The 19,989-nt window shown below is 41.4% G+C and overlaps 1 protein-coding gene across 6 annotated transcripts in view; it reads left to right on the top strand.

Moving 5' to 3' along the window:
* The window catches only part of inpp4b (inositol polyphosphate-4-phosphatase type II B), a 138,481-nt gene extending 118,795 nt beyond the window's left edge, over positions 1-19,686 (top strand). For 5 of the 6 annotated variants that reach the window (XM_069666289.1, XM_069666283.1, XM_069666284.1 and 2 more), the window contains 8 exons: positions 2,349-2,521; positions 3,182-3,305; positions 3,870-3,996; positions 6,275-6,415; positions 6,635-6,732; positions 7,064-7,176; positions 7,715-7,869; positions 13,009-13,606. In XM_069666289.1, the coding sequence (XP_069522390.1) occupies positions 2,349-2,521; positions 3,182-3,305; positions 3,870-3,996; positions 6,275-6,415; positions 6,635-6,732; positions 7,064-7,176; positions 7,715-7,869; positions 13,009-13,183 (1,106 nt within the window). In that variant the 3' untranslated portion in view covers positions 13,184-13,606. Of the gene's footprint in view, positions 1-2,348; positions 2,522-3,181; positions 3,306-3,869; positions 3,997-6,274; positions 6,416-6,634; positions 6,733-7,063; positions 7,177-7,714; positions 7,870-13,008; positions 13,607-18,773 lie in introns of those variants that run through there. The other variant, XM_069666285.1, reaches the window with a different exon arrangement.
* Positions 19,687-19,989: the final 303 nt, after the last annotated feature.

The following is a 19,989-nucleotide window of genomic DNA, read 5'->3' as shown; positions in this document are numbered from 1 at the left end:
TGTTTTATGTTATTTAGAGAGAGATCCACCATGAGTAACAACATTCGGCAGCAGTGGCAAGAAAAACGTCCTCCTAACAGGCAGAAACCAGGCTCACGTTGAACAGCCATCTGCCTCGACTCGATGGGCCGATTAAGTGGGATAGAGGGAGAGGCAGGAGAGAGACAGGCAGAGAGAGCAACAACAACATATGTTCTTGTAACAGCAACTACAACAACAACAGATAATACAGACTTATGGTAAAAATGTGTAATATTAGCGAGAACAGCATAGTAATGATGGAGCTAGGTGCGTCAGACCCCGGCAGTCTAAGCCTATTTCGTTTCCTATTTTCCCTGCAAGTTCTGCAGTACGTCAGCCGGCACATACACAATACACATACAATACAGGGTCATGTGCAGAGATAGAAAAAAACAATGGCTTTAACAAATAAGTTAAAAAAGATCATTGATAGAGCACAGGAAAAAACACAGGTCACCATGGTCTGAAACCCATCCTGCACTCTTCCTCCATACCAGGTTTATTTATCTCATCCATGACGTGTATTGCGGGGGAGATGGTGGACATGACTAGAAAACAACAGGCTTGTAATTCATGTTGCTACCAAGCAGTTGAAGCTGTTCGCTGTTTACAGTTTTATCATTGTCATGTCACAGTTATAGATCTTACACAGCCACAAATAGATACAATCAGGGAACAGCAAGACAGGGAATTCAGCAGATGTTTAGATGTCAGATGTTTCCTTTCATTCCCTAACTAAACAGATACATGCTAGCCAGGTCGAGACCAGGCGTACCGCTATTTAAGGATATCATCAGCTGCTTTTAGTGTTAGAATATACAAATAAAGAGTGATTCCAGTCTCTAATGATTCATGAAAACTCTGGAGCTGCCGATCAGCTGCAGTAAAAGTATCAGACACATAAAAGTAGTGCAAGAATTAATAATAACAATTGTCACACCTTAACTGTCAAGTGGAGCACAAGCATTCACTTTGTCTCAAACATGCCTGTGCTTTGTTTCACCCAAACATCCAGTTTAACAGGACTTTTAGCACATTAAGGAAGTAGAGAGGCGATTTCATGATTATCTTAATGACTGACAGAACAGAGAGAGCTAGCTATAAGACATTTTGGCAATAGATGAAAGGGGCCGTCCTTTCAAGGTGAAGTAACAACCAGTTTAGAGCTCATTACGTGCAGTTTGACCCTTGTCCTTCAAATTCACTTTGCCTGTCTGTGTGGTATCTTCAGTCATTTCAGTGCCAAAGTTAACTGCTAGCTAGCTAAGGCAGTCCGAGGAATCCAGAAATGGGTGAATGATTGTCCACAGCCGTTTGTACTGCATGCTTACACCTTCAGTTCAGTAAATCTGTTCACTGTGTGAAGACAGCGGCACAGACATGTTGATAAACCTGCAGCTTCTCGTTCAACGAGTTCCACAACAGAGCCTCCACACACTCCTGTTCGTTGTTTAAATAACATGAAAGTGACAAAACAACCACACACAACTCTGCACACGTCACACTTCATATTTTGCATGTTTAAGCAGGGCTCATTAATTCTGTGCATCATTTCCTCCTTACCTATCTTAAAAAAAACCCATTATACTCGATATAAATTATGATGCAAATGCTGGTGTGTCACATCAATTACAATATAATGTGATCATTTAGGACGTAATGTGCTGTAGAATTATGCCTGGAATAGCGTCAGATTGATACGATCATATAAACGGCTTCAGCAAACTATTTGTTAAAATAATTTATTTCCGTCATCATGCTGCTAATTAAGCTTGAAAAAGCTCACACCATCTGGCTTTAGCTGCAGGATCGGGGCGCCGTGTGTTCACGCCGTGCCATCACCAGACAACAATATGATTTCCTGGAGGAGTTTGGAGCTATTGTTGTCATACTTCACCGGTCGTCACAGCTGTTTTGGAGCAAAGAGACCGGGGATGTGACTGGTTTAGAGGGTATTTATTATAATCATCTATTGCCATTTTAACAACCTCTGACATATAGTTTTACTTCACTATGCATTGTGCAATCTGCCCTGTGGCACATACATGGTGTATTTAAAAAGACAACAGTGCTTAAAATAAGTATCACAGGGATGTAATCGTGTTCCATTTTAAGCTGTGCCTCGCTCAAGAGTTTCGGTTTCGTTGTTGTATTTTTTTTTTTTTTTTCCTGTAACTCCCCAGTTTCTGGGAAACATTTGAATTGTTGAACCTGTTCCATCGCACAGATAAGCTATGTGCTGTTTCTGGCTGAGTGCACAGGTTTTAATCGACAAAAACATTGTCACTGTCATTTCATCTGTGCCTACGCCTGTTTTTTTTCCGCAGGTGACTGGAGGGAGCAGCTGCGTCCTCTGGTGACCAGGCTAAAGGAGTGTGTGATGGAGGTGGTGGAGAAGGCGAAGAGAGCCATGACCTTTGTGCTCCTGCAGGAGGCAGCCTGCAGCATCCCACAGGGCTTCCTCCTCCAACAGAGGCGAGACGTGGTCTTCAGTCAGGCAGTAGGTGGCAACACTGAGACAATAACAAACCTTTATTTACTGCCTCTCAGGAGAAGGGTTTTCTCCTGGCTCGTTTAAAGGCCTATAAAACAGACACATGTGTTTAATATCTTGATCTTTCGTTTGTCTTTGCGTCATGAGGCAAAGATAACACTTTTAAGACGCAACTTACCTCGACAAATTAAGATTAAACAGACTATCAAGAACAACACTCCTTAAAATCTCAGCCAATATTTTTTGTAGCTTCCGCTTTAGCTAGAACAGGGCCAGGACTTCCTTTTCTGAACTCCGGTCATTGTTTGAAGTTCAGCTAAGAGGTTGTTGTTGTCATTTGTTCAATCTCTTGCTATCTACCCAGACTGTTTGATGCGTGCAATCAAAGTGGACCAAAGGAAAAACGGAAACCAGCACACCACCGATAGTCAAATATCCTCCTACAGATTCTGCTTCATGAGCCGACTCCTGTTTGTTATGTTTAGAGCATGTCAACAACCCAAATGTTGTGCTATGACACCTCCTCACCTTCTATTGCAGCTGGATTGTGTCAGACCCTGCATATTCTGGGCTTCCCGGTTTACGTGTATACTCTGCCCGGCTCTTCACTTACAGGCGATATGGTTGAAATTTTCATATTTGTCTTTTGTGTGTTTTTTCTAACAGCTGGCGGCTTTGGCGTGTGGTTTTGTCATGAGGCTGTATGCAGGAATGCAGGACAAAGGCTTCCTGAGGCAGCTCCACCTGGTCGGCCTGGTGGCCCAGTTTGAGAGCCTGCTCAGCACCTACAGTGAGTAGATGTGTAAGAGTCAAATCAGAACTGGCTAGCTCAAAGGCAGCTGCTCCCTTTAATTTGCCTTGTTGAGAGGACACAACCTAACAGAGGGGTTTGGGGTTGTTTGAGCCCGGCTGATGCAATGAGTGAGTGTGAGGCTGTTGCAAATCATGACACGTAGCGAGCTAGTGAGTCCCCTCAGAACATTTTTGGCACGTCGCTTTTATTGCAGGTTCAACATTTCTTTGATACATCTTTATCAGAACAATAAAGAAACAGCGGATTGATTTCAAGAGAGGTGCTTGGAAGTTATTTGTGAATCTGTTCTGATAAACACCCTGATCAAAGTTCTCACTCAGGCCGCCCGGGTCAAACTCTTTCTTTTTATGATCCATGTTTCCATTGAAGTAATTCCTCTGCAGTGTATGGGCAGTTTCCTAATGACATTCATTATCAAGTTAACCCTTTTAACATTTTAAAACCTTCCAGACAAGCTCACCTCGATATGAGCAACTAGTAAACAGATGATGAGTCAGCATGAAGTCACTACTTCTAATGTGTCTTAACAAACTGTTTAAGGTGAAGAGATCGGGATGCTGGAGGACATGGAGGTTGGAATCTCAGATCTGCGGAGAGTCGCCTTCCAGATAACAGAGGCTAAAACAGATGACCTCAGTGACCTCCAGCCTTCAGTGTGTGGCCGGCGGTGAGACCTTATCTCCTCCTTCTTCTAAATTCTAAGAAAGGGTCTGAGATACGACTCGTTTCTTTGAAAGGCTCTGGCAAAATGATGATGTAATATGGTGCCGATTATGTGAAGAGTGGATACCATGTTCATTTGGTGCACTTTAAATAATTACAATGAACTGATGATGTTTCGGTCAAGTTCTCTTGTTAAAGTAATAATCTTGAAGATTTCCATTTAAATAAATGTCTGTTAAGTCACTATCTATCGCCGAATGAGGTAACACAATGGTGATTGAGCCTATGACCCGCTGATGAAAGCCTTTGCATCTGCAGTATTACAGACTGGGTGTCTGGGGCAACTTTCATGGAAAAAATCCCAAGCGGCGCCCAGTTAGTGACGCGTTTTCCATCAGCCAGCAGTGGTTGGTCTGCCAGAGAGGGTAGGCGGAGCTAAGCGGCTGCTTTTCCGGTCTCTGCAAGTGTTGCGAGTAAACAGTTATCTACTTTGGCTGAACAAACAAAGAAAAGATGGATGACTACAGATACAACTTCAAAAATAAGTGAAAATCCAAAGAAAAAGAAACAAACTGGACGCTCAGATGAAGGCAAACAGTCTAAAAAGGAAAGCGACCGTCAGCGAGGAAAATCAAGAGTTACAACCGGAGCCGACCGTGGACGTCACACATGCGACACTGTCTGGATATCTGCTGCGATATGTGCTGCTGCAATTACAGTTTATCACCATAGGTGCCGCCAAAGAGAACGAAACAAAATTAACACTCTCTATCTATGCTGCCGCTGTGTAATTTCCTACTTTGATCATTGGTGTAAAAATATTTGAGTTTTACCCCATGACAACAGAAAAGTTGGTAATGGAAAGATTTAAAGTAAACTGTGAAGTCTGGTGAGTTTCTTCCCCGAGTTTTTTCAACTCGAAGCATTAAGATTGCTTCTGCAAAAACAGTTAACTGTTAAACGGTTACTGCAATAACCAAACTCTGTCTGGTCGGGACAAAAGGAACGCTGCTGCCCCTTCTTATAAACAGATCAGCATTTGCATCAAATTTTGTGTTGTCATCAAATCTACAAATTCCAAGCGGATGGCAGCCATGATTTCCTGCTAAATTAAACTACATCCTTGGTCTGTGTGGCATTTAATTAGAGGAGGGCCTCATCACACCCTTTGACAAACTCATCTACTACCAGGCAATGCTCAGAATTATCTTCATGATGAAACTGTGTCATCAGCAGGTTTGGGTTCGCCTGTCTCCATGCTAGCTTCTACAGTCACTGCTGTAAAGAACAGACAGAAAAGAGAGATTATGGCTGGATAGGAGAAGGGGGCACGTGTGCCAGAACCTTCCTAGTGTGTATACAGGATGTTGACTAATCTGAATTAGGCATTCTCTGCTCCCATCCTAACCCCAGAGGGAAACTGTATGCAGATGTATGGGTTGTTCCATTGCATTGTCTTGCTTTGCCAATGGGTTGAGAATTGTCCATTCTCTTATCTGTTCTGTAACTGGATGCAGTTGCAGCCATGTCGTCTTTTGCAAGAAGCTGCAAGAAGCTGTTTTCTGCTCCAGCAGTGCAGCCTGTGAATCAAACTCCAGACTTTAGGGAATAGATTTGTATATTTTCTTATAAAGCTCTCTGACCATATAAGTTATCAGGGCACTTTGGAGGCACATCTCTATAAAAGGACATGTCTGTGTGTTTGTTTGTGTATCAAGATTATAGCAAGGCTCAGTGTTCAAGGGTCTGCTGGTGTGTGCTGTCCGGGCCAGAGAAAGCCCCCAATGAGTTGCCAAGTGGAACAAAGTTTTAAAACTGTACCATGCAGCCCCTTGCTATGGACCACACGTTGTGTCCTTAATAAAGTCTTATTATTATTATTATTATTATTATTATAAAGAAGTATATTGACTTTAATCTTGGAGAACTTCAGTCCACATTGGAGTGAATAAATCATTTGCTGTTGGTTTCTCTCCCTCTCCCTGCAACACAGGCAAATCATTCACTTAAAGGTCCCAAAACAAGGTCAAGCCACTTTATGTGTTAATGTTTGAATTGTGCCAAGTGTGATAAGATGATCCTTTTGCCGCACCCCCTCTAAGTCAGTGTGTAAGGCGATCTATCTCACACACTTACACTCTCTTATGCACACACACCATCAGCTTGCACGGGCCTGTCAAATTGTACAACTTCGCAAACGTGTCAAATTGTACCGCTTTGCAAAACGTATTGCATTTCTCTCTAATCTTTTTTTAACCTTCCATTTCTCTCCCTGCATTCAGAGACCACTTCACTGTTGAAGTGCCATTACCACGACTGGTTTTTCAGGCCTTGCCAGAGGAGATCAAGGAGGGCAAGCCTCTACGAGTGTTCCCGGTGCTGTTTAACGTGGGCATCAATGAACAGCAAACTATAGCAGAGAGGTACTGCGAAAGCTCTTTGTTCACTCTGTACAACTTCCAATCCGCTCTTTGTGTGAACATGTTAACCTGGGCCAGTGCGGTCTTACAGTAATGAAGTTTACATAAAGAACAAGAGTTCATTCTTGCAGAGCAGCTGTGTCCAGATATTAAATTCAAATAATAATTAGCTTTTTCTATGTTTGATTACATTCTTTCTTTTTGTCTGTGACCTCCTCTCAGGTTCGGCGATATCTCTTTACAAGAGAGAATAAACCAGAAGAACTTTGAGATGTTAGAAGCCTATTACAAATCATTAAGTGAAAAGGTGCCATTAGAATGTAAGTGCACAACATTTTGATTTCTTTTACCAAACATTAATAGGATTTATCTTTGCAAGACTTTGAAAACCGGAGGGAAACTAGTTTTAATATGCATTGCAATCAGGACCATTCATTGTTGTCTTATCTGTTAGAAGCGACTCTTTTAATTGAATCATCTAAAGCAAAGTGTGGGAAGTAAATAGATTCCCTTTTTACTGCTAACACACACTCATCAAACAGAATCTGTATTCAGCCTTGAGTGGCAGCCAGTCCTCGGGAATTCTTCCATCTACCAGAACCAAACAAAAACGAAAAAACCTCTCACTGGCACTGTGTTTTCTGTGAACAGGTCTACCGTGTTTCCAGACACAGACTGACATAAAGGAATTACTTGAAACCCTGGGCCAGAATGTAGTTACGAAGAAGAGAAAGAATGTGGAGATACTGTGGATTGCTGGAACGGTGAGCAGTGTTGTCATTGTAACTTTCTCTCCTTGACAAGGAAGTTTAATATAAATAAACTTTCTGTTGCATAACCAAGGTAGCTGTGATGTGTAAACAAGAACGCAGATGTAGTCTAGTATCAAATTTACATGGGTTTTATTGGCGCTGAGCCGAACACAGAGGAAGTGCCTGAGCGTGATGGATTGTCTTCAGTAGATGATACTTTATAAACGTGTCTGTGTGAGTGCGTGTTAATGAAGTGTTTCACATGTTCCTGCTGGGCTTGTGACTCACAGTCACTGCAGGAATGTGTTATAACATGACTACAGCCGTGCTAGCAGCTCTGTGCTGAAATTAATACGTTTGGTATGTCAGTGTAGCGTGTTAGCATCCTGTCAACTATAGCACGAGCGAGTGTTTCAAGGCCGTAGTTTTGAGGGGGTAAAATCCACATGTTAAAGAAGGCAGTCTCCTTTTAAGATGAGTCACTTTTAACCAAAAAGAAACACTTTGCATGATGCATGTAAACAGTTTCAGTGTTTTTTTCCCCCGCCAGATCTGCCGGAGGTTAAATGGCATCAGGTTCACCAGCTGTAAAAGTGCCAAAGACCGGACATCCATGTCTGTCACATTAGAGCAGTGTGCTCTCCTACGTGATGAACACCAGCTCAGCAAGGATTTCTTCATCCGCGCTCTCGACTGTATGCGAAGGTAAGATCATGATAATAAATAGTATAAAGCTGTTATAGGTGCAGGTTATTTTTCTAGCCATCCCAAACGTGCCGCTTCTAAAAAGTCACGCATCAAAAGATACATACATACATTGGTAAAGAAGTACGAATCCATGCAGGTAGTTTTGTTTCAATTGGGGTGGATGTGGCTCAGGAGGTGAGGCGGATGTCCACTAAAATTAAAATTCACAGTTCAATCCCCTGCTCCTTTAGTCTGCTTGTTAAAAAGCTTTTAGGCAAAACGCTGGACCCCACACGCTCCCAAATACAAAGCTATCAGCGTGTGTGTGTGTGTGTGTGTGTGTGTGTGTGTGTGTGTGTGTGTGTGTGAATGTGCTAAATTAGATACTGATGGGCAGGTTAGCAGCCACTGCCATCACTGTATGAGTGTGTGTACCAATGTGACATGTAGTGTGAAAAACATTGAAGGGGGAATGCACTAAGAATGAATTGCGGCAGATGCTAGCTCCATAAATCGTTTGCCCCCGCTATCTGCCCCTTCTCAAGGTGCGATTCACAAGGCAGATTGCACTAATGATGTTAGCAAACACGACCATTAGGTTTTGCAGATTCGTGCAGTTTGCTCTTGTTTTATGTCTGATTGTGGAGAGAAGCTGTCCCTCCACTCTCTGCTGCGTGGTGCTGCGCTCTCAGGCAGTAGTTGAGCGCACATTGATGGATCCCAACTTCATGCACAGATCGACGAGGAGGGGGCAGCTCTTTGAACAGTTTATTGTAATGTCCAGACTCAACAAGTGTTTACTAGTTTAACTGTCTGTAACGCAGCTTCATTTGTTTTAGACGAGAGCACAGCAGCAGCTCATCCATATAATAATCCCTGTCCTGCGTAACAGACCGTCTCCACAGATGTGGACAAAGTGTGCCCGTGTGTTGGGGTTGAGCCTCGCACAGCCCGGACTGATTGGTCTTCCGATTATAATAATAATGACAACTTATTATTAACAGACAAATGCATTTTTTAATCACACAAAATGTGAAGTTGTTGTCATGATCACTGTAAACTCAGAGAGTGACAGCCCTTGTAATAATGCGCCGCAGTTACCACCAGCTCTCTGCAGGCGGTATTAATTTCACTTTAACTGCATGGTGCTGTTAGCGCCGGTGTAGCAGCTTTGAGATTGTCTCTGACAGGCTGAAGAATACGACCCACACCAGGAATCAGGATCTGCACGTTTATTTTCTATGAAAGCAGCACAGGGCACAATTTACACACACACTGGCAGTGGTAGGCTCTCTCTTTGTCTCCGTAGCAGAAGCTGCCCAACATTTTTTTTAGTGTCTCAAAGTAAATATATAACAATATTCTGTTTCAAGTCAAAATATATGCACATTAAAAATATATATGCATCTACAGTTGTTTACAAAAATATGTATTTGTTAAACATTTAAATAAAATAACAGATTATATTACATTATATGTACTTAAATAAAACACATTCTCATCAAATGCCTCACCTATCAATGTACATGTGAATGTAAACACCTCTCCAGGAGAGGAAAATAAAATACATATTAAATACAGAGGTTATTTCCCCTTTTATAGGCTACTTAAACAGTGCAGTCCATCTCATAAAGTGTTCAATTAACAAACATAAAATACAATTAACAAACACACTGGCAGTGGCAGGCTCTCTCTCTGTCTCCTGTAGCGAGTCGGACAATATGCAAATGAGGTAGAACATTCGACGCATGTTAAAGATTAACAGACCCTTTCGCTGACCAAATGTATATCAAAAGTCACGTACACGTTAACAACAATTTAACGCTGCATTTTATGCAGTTTAGAGCAGCTTAAATTACTTTTACAACTTGCTAGCTTAAACAATATGGGAGAGGGCATCACAGCTCTACTACCCATAGCACAAGCTTCACAACGTTTGCCAGGAACATGCAGCTTCGTCACTCACGTGCCCCGTGTGTCTCATTAATTAAAGGCCCCCCAGCTACAACAGGTTACCCGGAACTATATATAAAAAACATGTTCACTTACTCATGTAAGGTTGACAGTACACAGAAAAAATAATCACCTTAAATGATGGCAAAGAATATCACATATAGGTTTTTAAAAAGTTCATCAAAATAAAATAACAATATTTTCAAAATAAAATATTGACTCAGCTACACTGGCGCTTGTGAATTAGGTGCTTTTTGCCACGAGGCTCATTTGCAAAGAAAGGGGCCAAATTTGTCCCAAATGCCTGCATAATGACTCATTTAAATATGTGCAGACAGCACCAGAGCACAGAGATGCTGTTTGCTCTGCGGCGCACTTTGCGTGTGCTTTGAGAATGTGTCATTTACACGGGTTTTGCGGGCGTAAAACCCGTGCAATCCTGTAGTGATTCCCCGCTGAATGTTTTAAGTGTATAATAAATGCCAAAAAAAATGTGACGAAAAATTAAATAGCAAGTTGTCTTTCCAGGATAATTAATGGTTACTCCAAAAGAAAAGTTATTTTCAGAGCTTTTGACAATTCGACACAAATTGCTTTGTGGAGCACAGATAAGATACTGTTCACCTCCATTGTGTTTGACTCCCGGCTGAGTTATCTGGTGAGATATCTCAAAATCTGAGCTCATGAAGCTAAAACTATCAGCATGGCTCGACACTACTGGAGGTAGTTTTGTTTACAGACCTCCCATATAAAGATTGCAGAATATGTCCTTGTTTCTTTAACCCTTAAAGAAACAAGTAACATGACTAAAGTAATAACCTGCACCTGCACCACATGTAAGTAAAAGCTGACGTCCATCGCACACATCAAAACATCGAGCTTATCACTGTGTGATGCCCGTATACAGATCATCATGTGTTCCCTCCACCATCACCACCTCTCCTCAAACATTCAAAGGCAGCCATGCATGTTCCTATGATTGCTGCAGGGACACTGCTGCCTTTAATGTGTGTGTTGGCCAGCAGGGTAAACATCTTCATCTGCATCTGGTCGAATCTGAGAATCCTCATTTCAGAACTTTTGTAAGGCCGTTGGTGAAGTGCACATCTGAAGCGCCTGTGGTAATGACCTGATGGCAGCTGTGTGAGATGAATAAGAGAACAGGACGTTTCATAACCAAACTATAGATACAGCTTTATCTTCACTTGGTAAATTTATAGACACTAAAACACTGCTTAGTGTTGATTCATGCTCATCAGATCTTTAATATGCAGAAATATGCATCATCAATTTGTAGAATGTTAAAGAATTAGTGATGCATGGATCTCACCCTCGGTGTTTCTTGTACCTGTGACTGTCACCAAAATCTATCTGTTTAATAAGGCTAATGTTACACCAACTGTTCCTCTAAGGCAGTGCATCTCCAACTATTATTAACACATGTCTGAAACAGTTGAGCACACGTCATACGGCTCCCGTGGGGAGGTGAAAGAACAGTGCAGCAGTATTTCACGGTCTTAATGCAGGTGCTGCATTCTTCAGTGTTATATGTGGTGCCTTTAGTCATACATTTACTTGTTAGAGCCAGTGTTTTATGTCTAGGGTTTATCATACTGTTGATTTCACATTCAGATGTAGTCAAGTAGAGCAATATTCATAAATGCATGTGATGTAAGAAAACAAACATTTCGCTAACGTTAAACATTCATTTTGTGGCAATTTTGCCGAACAAAGCAATGCTTCTTACCTCTTAACTGAGACAATGTACATGTGTGTAGTATTCTCAAACAAAAAATGTCATCCTGCTTTATTTTAAATGTCTTAAAGGAGACGTTTTTTAAGCCTGGGCCCTATTTTTACAAACTTGGGTGTCAAAATGACTCATAGGAACAAAAACTTTTGGAATCGGTCCAGTAGGTGGTGTCCACCGTGGATGCGATACGGACTGGGGCAATTTTGCCAGTTCAAAGCACGTCCGCTAAAAGTGCTTGTTTTTGCCACTGACAGCTCAGATTGTTACTCCAGGTGTCCGACAACATTACGTAAATGATCCGTACAAAGATCGTCCTTTTTTAAAAGAGTAAGCACTCGCGGTCTGCGAGCTGCAAATGGCTTCATCGGGCACCGACACAGTGGCAGTGATGAGAAGCATTAAAAAAGAACTAGATAGAAAGAGTCAAGGGGCGGCGTAGTGGTACAGTGGTAAGCACTGTACAGCAAGAAGGTTTCCCGTTTGAATCCTGTTTTCCGCCAGCAGGGGCCCCTTGCATGTTCTCCCTGTGCATGCGTGGGTTCCCTCTGGGTACCCGGGCTTCCTCCCACAGTCCAAAGTCATGCTCGTTAGGTTCATTGGTGACTCTTATCCGTAGGTGTGAATGTGAGTGTAATTTCTGGTCTGTGTGTATCTGTCAGCCCTGTGATTGACAGGCAGGATTGGGGGGCAACAGGATAAGCGGTGTAGATAATGGATGGATGGAAATAGTCCATCTTGTTGGCTATAGTAGTTCATATGGAGGCGTCAGTATTACATTGAGTCTGCTTTGTAACCACTTACTATAAACTCATAACAGTGCCTTTAAGTAGCCCTTATTAATGCCCTTTAGGCACAATGAAGGGACCCTTTGATGGAGAACAATAACTCTGATTAAGTTGTTTAAGCTCTGTAAACAGGTCTGTTTTCTGCTAAATGAACTAAGCCTGTCGGTCTAATTAAAACGTTGTAGTTGGAGGATCAGTTTGTGTTTGAGAAGAACATTCGTTTAGTGTTGAGCTGAGGTGAACTGGAAGAGTTGGCAGCGAGTCAAGTCTACAGTACAGCAAACAAGCGTCACGTTTCACAAGGAAACCTGATACATCCCTACCGTAAGCGCGATGCTTCCGCTCTACACTTCAGTGACTGCATATCACCGGGATCAGATGTAATGGAAACACATTCTTCATTAACCCTTTCTGCATGCCTCCGCTCTCCATCCTCTGCCATCTAAGCTTACCGTGAGCCTGTCTCTCTCACGTCTCTGCTTCGTGTGTCTGTGGCTTTTTCAGGCTCTGTGTCTAAGTGGGCCTTGTGGTAGCAGCCTGCGCTGTCTCTCAAGTGATCAGTCTGTGCCAGAAGTCCCACTTAGACTGCATCTAGACTGTACTAACACCGCCGTGTTTTAATCTGTCTCTGTCCGTTCTGTTTCACTCTGACGGGCGCCCCTGCAGTCGGCTGACCCAGGGAGACGTTGGGCAGTGGGAGGATCCTGAGGCTGGCGCCGTGACAGAGAACAAACCAGCGTCACGACACTTTTACCCCATTGCCCTGCTGCTCGTTAGCTCCCACTTACTGGTTGTGTGGCTCATTTTAAGTCTTGTTTTTCTGCTTGCAAAATATCAATAAATTGCTGACAATGCCATCTAGGCTCACTTCTTTTTTTCCATGTTTGCGATGTTTCTTTTGAGAGTGGTGGTGGTAGGGTTTGATTGGCTTTCTCTTTTAAGGGTAAAAAGCATGAGTGCTTTAATATCGACCTCAAGCTGCGTGGTGTTAATCCCTGAGGGGTTGGGAGGAATTTATTTCATTTTGATAATAAGCTAGTTAGTTTTTAAAATGTAACAAGAACAAACTTTCTCCAGAGTAATGCTTAAAGTCCAGCTCCAGTCGTGTTTTAAGACATATAAAATGCTCTGCTTGAAATAATAAATTGTGTCTGTTATGTTTTTTCTGCAAAATATGTTTAATCACCTTGTAAAAATCCTCCCGAGGCATCTCCTCCTTCTGCCTCATTAAAAATTCCTGCATAGTCCGCGCCCACTATGCAAATTTACAACCGCCCCCTCTGTCGTGAAAACTAAACGCGTCTCTGCCATCATTTAGTGGCAACTAGTTGAAACTTAGCTAGCTTGAAATGTAGTTATTAGCAGTAGTAACGTTAACGTTAGTAGTCAGTAGTGAGTTTGCTAAAATTATAATGACGGTTACAGCTGGCTCGCGCATCGCCTGAGTGGTTGCCATAGGTTACACATAATGATATGCATAGCGTCGCCCCGTCCATTAATGGGATTGGTTCCTTAGGTTTGTGACGTCTCAAACCTGAAATCTGAAAATGTGTTGTTCGGCCTGTCCTTGGTACACTGCAGTTTAAAAGCAGACAGGCCCAGCCATGGAGATGACTGCTCATGTTGTCCCTGATATGTCTTGTAGCACATGAAGAACACCACATGGAGATGTTTACAAGGTTAAACACTTGATTTTCACTGGAGGGGGGCTTTAAGTAAAGTTCACACCAACTGCATAACTAAAGCATACACAACAGAAGTTAAGTTACTTTATCTTCATTTTAGTGTTAATGGATAAGCCCGGCATTAATCTTCATTAATCATATAGCCATTATTACTTCCACTTTAACATGTCAATATTTAAAAAAAAGAAAAGGTCCCAATTGTACACTTTTATTTATATAAAAAACTCAACAAAACTTTTCGCAACAAACAGAAATAAAAAGCATATTTTTAAGGGGGCTACTTCCAGCTGCAGATTAATACACATTTATTGCACTGCAAAGTGTTTTGGGCAATAGGATGATGTATGTCGGACTGGCTCTAAATATTCAAAAGTGTCTGTGTTCTTCACAGCGACAGAAGTCCATTAAAAGTGCAGCGCAACGATGAAGCTTACTGATCTGTTTTTCATGGCGTTTGGACAACAGGGGAGCTCTTCGGCAAAGTGATACACAATTAGCAAACACAAACATCGTTGTCAGTTGCATTATATGACGTTCATATTCAGATGTGAGTAATGTTCACATCTGGCGCTGTATTTAATTTTCCAAACATGCTTTGTGGGAGTAAAACACTTCTGCAACGCTGCTGACAGCCACATCATTCACCTTGCAGTGTTGTTCTTCCTAAAGCAGCTGTATTTTCAGCTTAATTATTACCAGACAATAATTATATAAACGCATAAACATATAACTATATAGACCTTTATTTCTGACTTTTCAGTATGGTGTGCTCTGTGCAGTTTCTCACAGAACTCAATGCACTGCCACTTGAGAAATACACAAGCATATGAAGTTCAAAGTCAACTTCACTGCCACAAAGTACAGTTTCTCTCAGACCCAGGAGTTCGCCAAATAATACTGAAACAAAATAACATGGGTGAAGAAGTCGATTCCCTGTTTCGACACCTTAAAGGAAGCATTTTTTTAATTGCTTGAAAGTAGTACAGAACACGTAAATTGAGAAACCTATTTATCTATCTGACATCACATACTTGGAAAAAGAAATGCAAACATGGACATGCAGCAAGGTGTACACACCAACGAAACTTTGCAGGGGACACAGATGAACAAGTTAGTAACTACTACAGAGCTAAACCATGCACGGTTGTGTGTTCAAACAAAAAGGGAGAAGACCCAGATGCAGACTTGGGAGATTTAATGAAACACAAAATCACAAAACGAGGCAAAAACAAAAAAGCTTGACATACATGGAGCAAAAACTATAAAATAAAACAGGAAACACTGAAACCAAACACAAGACTGTGTCAGTAATAAACCAGGAAGTGATATGACAGTGAAACACAAATGAATTACATAACTAAACAAGACTAAGTCATGACAAGAATAAATGAAATACAAAACTAAACAATAATAAGTCCCGACAATCAGAGATCTCAAACAATGGCCATGGCTGTGGCTTCCTTCTTCTGTCAGCTTGCTTCCAAATTGGCCTTCATTTCATTCCAACAGGATGTCGGATCGTAAATATTGAACATGTTTAATGTTTACGATTTGAAATCAGTGCGGTGCCACAACGTTCTTCCAAGCAGATCATTGGAAGTAAAATCACTCCTAACGTACCTCACACCACAGGAACATCTGGAGCTTTAGATCCATCATCGGGACTTTGCTTGCTTTTGCCTGAAGGGGGGAATCGGGCCTAGTCAAGGCAGATGGCTGTTCAACATGAGTCTGGTTCTGCTCGAGGTTTCTGCCTGTTAAAAGGAAGTTTTTCCTTGCCAATGTCCCGAATATTGCTAAGTGCTACTCATGGTGATTCATGTTGGGCCTCTCTTTAAATAACATAACAAAGAGTCGGTCTAGACCTGCTCTTTTTGTAAAGTGTCTCGAGATAACTCTGATTATGATTTGGCGCTATACAAATAAAATTTGATTGATTGATTGAAAACCGGCCTGATTTTCTAACTCTTTCTTTGTAACACCGTAGACTTCTCTTTAACACCTGTCCTGAACTAATCTGCTTTTGTGTCAGCACATGCACAGTGAACAAGCATGCATGGACACTTAGCACAGAGGACTTACTTACTCCGACTTTACTTTTACTCTTAGTTTTCTTATCTTCTGTGCAGACTTCTGTCATAAACCGCCAAACAAAACAGAGTCAAACAGAAAAATCCTTCCCTTACTCACCTGCTGCGTGCAGATCGTTTCATTCTCACTCAGAGGTTATGACATCTCCATGATCAGTCAACTCCCCCAGAAGAAATATTTTATGAACGAATGGAATTTGACTTGTGGCTCTTCATGCATAAAAAAATGACCTTTGTCATAAGCAGCAATTCTTTCCAGAAACAATGTCCCACTTGTAGCAGTGATGAACAGACTACTGTACTGTAGACACTTGGGTTATTTGAGTGAAATCACCCTTTAAGGAGCTATTGTAGCACACAGAAGGCCTGTTGTATGTTGATCGAGTTCCAAATTGGTGAAACCATCACAGCCATTAAACTTAATTGGTATGCCAGAATTCAGATGGTCCCACTTCTCACTACTTTTACACTGTGTTGTAATCCAATAAAAACAGTAAGACCTGCAGCAAATTAGTGAAGCTTGTAATGTTAAATATTTGTTGAGGCTGTGTCACAGATGAGCTGATTTAAGACTGAGGTGTCTTCTTCTGGAAATAAAGCCCAAACATAACTGTCGTAAAACACACTTACAGCCCAAGAGGGCAACACTCATCTCTCGCCTGTCTGAAATCTAACCCTCTGGCTCTGGCCCCACACCACATTACAGTTTCAAACAGAAACATAATCTTTGATAAATGACTGAAGCTTTAACAGATGCAAGTTAAGACAGTGTCAAAGCCCTTTAAAGTACTAAAACCTGAATAAATGAGCTGGATCCTTCCCGGCTAAAAGGTAGTTTTTGGCATTGAAGGTTGGTCTTTAATTACAATATCAAAGTGTTCTAATTTGTAATAAAACAGAAAAAATGTTTGCTATTTCTTTAACTAAATCCTCTGAAGCATAAAACAACTGGCACTGTTCCACTGAAACCATTTACTTTGGCTTATTAAGACGTCTTCTGTCCCAGTGGAAGAGGGAGATTTGTTTACTACGAAGAGGCCTTTGGGAAAACAGGAGAACTGTTGAAAAACTAAATCACCAAAGCAGGCAGTTTTAATAAGTTGCAAGCTGGTTCATAAAAATCTAACGTTAAACTTCAGTGCTAGTTTAGTTTTCTATGAAGCAGCAGCAGGAGGAGGATGGAGGGGATGATTGAGGCCCAATCAAAGTGTCCCCCATCTGGACTTGTGAGGACTCCAGTCACACTGTATGTAGTAACACTTGTTCACTGTCGTCAGGTCAAGTCAGGGCTGGCACGAGGCTGTATGGCTTTATTAGATTATAGACACGTCAAAAACTACAGTGATAAAAAGCATCTTTACGAGGCCGTTGATGTTCGGACATTCAGAGCCAGAGATCAGAGAAGCAGTCCAATAAGCTCATCTAAATCATCTGTGCGCTCCCACCTGCAATTAAAGGTTACCATGGTGACTGTGTATACTGTGCATCTCCTGCATTCTGACATTTAGTCTTTAAACTTGTGAGAGAGAGTGGACTACTCTGGAGCTGATGCTTGGTTTGTTGTGTCTGAACTGAAGGAAATTAATGTTTAAAAGGTGATGTAAACGTCATCTCTCCGAGCCGTCTAGCTCGCAGTGAATGTTCCTGACTAATACACGCTGCGTTCACACATCGGCCGACGGCTTGCAGACATTGTACTAGAAGGCTGGCAGTAAAAAGTCTGCAAGAAGTCGCTGTTTTGATGACTTGCAACTTGACTTATCAAAAATAAATGACTTGAGACTCGATTCGGACTTGCAAGTTAATGACTTGAGACTCGACTTCACTTGAGGCATGATGACTCGGATGACTTGAGTGTGTTCATGAGTTTGAATGTTAGCTGATACAATTCAAAGTTTCTGTCCAACTATCAAGTATGTATGCAGCGCAAACTGGGAATCATGATTGGACGACTCAAAAAGCTCCCCGGTATGTGATTGTCATGATTGGATGACTTGCTGACTCCTCGCTATGGCAACACGCAACATCAAAGCCCCATGCTACCTGATGTTTTTCCCCCAAAGAGAAGCCTCATCAGTCGTACTCGTTACTACTCAATACAGTCTCTAACCAGACCATCATCATGGCTTCGTCTGTGCCAAAGATAATACAGATACAATTCATTGTCATACTTTATGAACAGGTTATATAAATTGGCCAATAATATCATTATTAGACTGGCTACTAACACCTTGTGTTTTCTCTTTATAAAGACCGGATACTACAGGTAAGAGTGCTGGATCTTGGGTGGAAAAAAAGACTCGACTTGACTTGACATAACCTGCGACTTGACTTGACTTGCCCAAGAGAAAATGACTCGAGACTTGCTTGAGACTTGGACCAAATCACTTGAGACTTACTTGGGACTCGAGCAAAGATGACTTGGTCACAACAGTGTTATTAGTACATTATTTAAATATTCACCTGAAGTAGAACACAAATGGGTACTGTGGGTGATCTTTGTGTTCACAGACAAAGTTAAATTGTGTTTTGGGGCTGAAGCCTCATTTTTAAGCTTGAATCATTTGTATCATTTCAAAAACTCATTCATGTTTACTTTTTGTTTTCCTTTCTTTTCTTTCTTCATTCTTCTTCGCCCTCCTTATTTGATCACCAGAGAAGGATGTCGCATTGAGAACGTTCAAAAGAATATTAGATGCAGGAAATATGCCTTCAACATGTTGCAGCTGATGGCCTTTCCTAAGTGCTACCGACCACCGGAGGGGACGTACGGCAAAGTCGACTCCTGAGGACAAAACCCATGTGCATTGTGTGCTACACACGTAGTGTATATGTAAGAAACAATAGTGATCATAGAAACTTGCTGGATGTTATATTTTGCTGTTTGTTTTTACGGTTGTGGTTGCTCTGTTGTGTGAGGGGGGTTATGGGGTCACTGAGTCCCTCGCTGGATTTGCCAAACATCGGTTACTTGTAAAATAAATGCACTTTTTATTTTTGCCTTGTTTTTTTTTTGTCACGGCCTAAACAGCAATAAACAGAACAACTGTGTGACCAGTGTTTGTAGATAAGCTCTTTGGTGGTTGTAAAGTATTTTAATAATATTTTCATGAGTGTTCCCACAGTAAAGGATTCTCTAGTGCTTTTTGTGGTGTAAATTCTGCTCCCCAAAATGACTTGGAGACAAACTGTTAATAACCCCATTCAAAGGTTTGCTGTTGTGTCCTGCTTTACAAATGGTTCGTCCGTTTCTGCAGTTCAGGTCCTTGAGGTCCAAACTTTCCTCCAATTGTATTTCACTGTTTCAGACGTATTCATCCGCTTCACCTGTTTCCATAAAATTGTATTATCTAAAGGTACAGGCCAGTGAAACCACATGGATGTACAGGTGGAAGTTAGAATGGGATGATGATTTCTGAATGCCATATATGATATCCCGTTATTTATTTTTATATTCTAAAAGGATTTTATATTTTAAGGGTTGATACCTTGGACTTTGATGCATGTATTGTGTTACAGTCGACATATATTTGTCTTTATGATAATGAATAAAAGAATGGTTAAATGTGGATATCTGTGTACTATGAGTCATAATTTAATCTGTGTTGCATTACATGATGTTGGAAGTCTGTAACTTGCAGAACTTCCATGTTTGTTTGAATGTAATCAAAAATATCAACTTTAGCCTTAAATCTCAGACACTGTACTTAGACTGAAATAAAATAAATCCACAGTCTGAGCATCACATACTTACAGCGTGAAGTCTTAAAAGGTGCCTCTGAAAAGTTACTACCTTGCTCCTTTACTGGGAACAGCCGCTGTAGTTTGTTAGAATTTATAGCGATAGCACTGAATGCCCCAAGGTCATGGCA

Source organism: Semicossyphus pulcher, unplaced genomic scaffold (assembly GCF_022749685.1).
Source record: "Semicossyphus pulcher isolate SPU_LCO1_2020_fin unplaced genomic scaffold, fSemPul1.0.p SCAF_17, whole genome shotgun sequence".
In the NCBI taxonomy this organism is placed as follows: Eukaryota; Metazoa; Chordata; class Actinopteri; order Labriformes; family Labridae; genus Semicossyphus; species Semicossyphus pulcher.
This window is presented reverse-complemented; position numbering and strand designations above follow the sequence as displayed.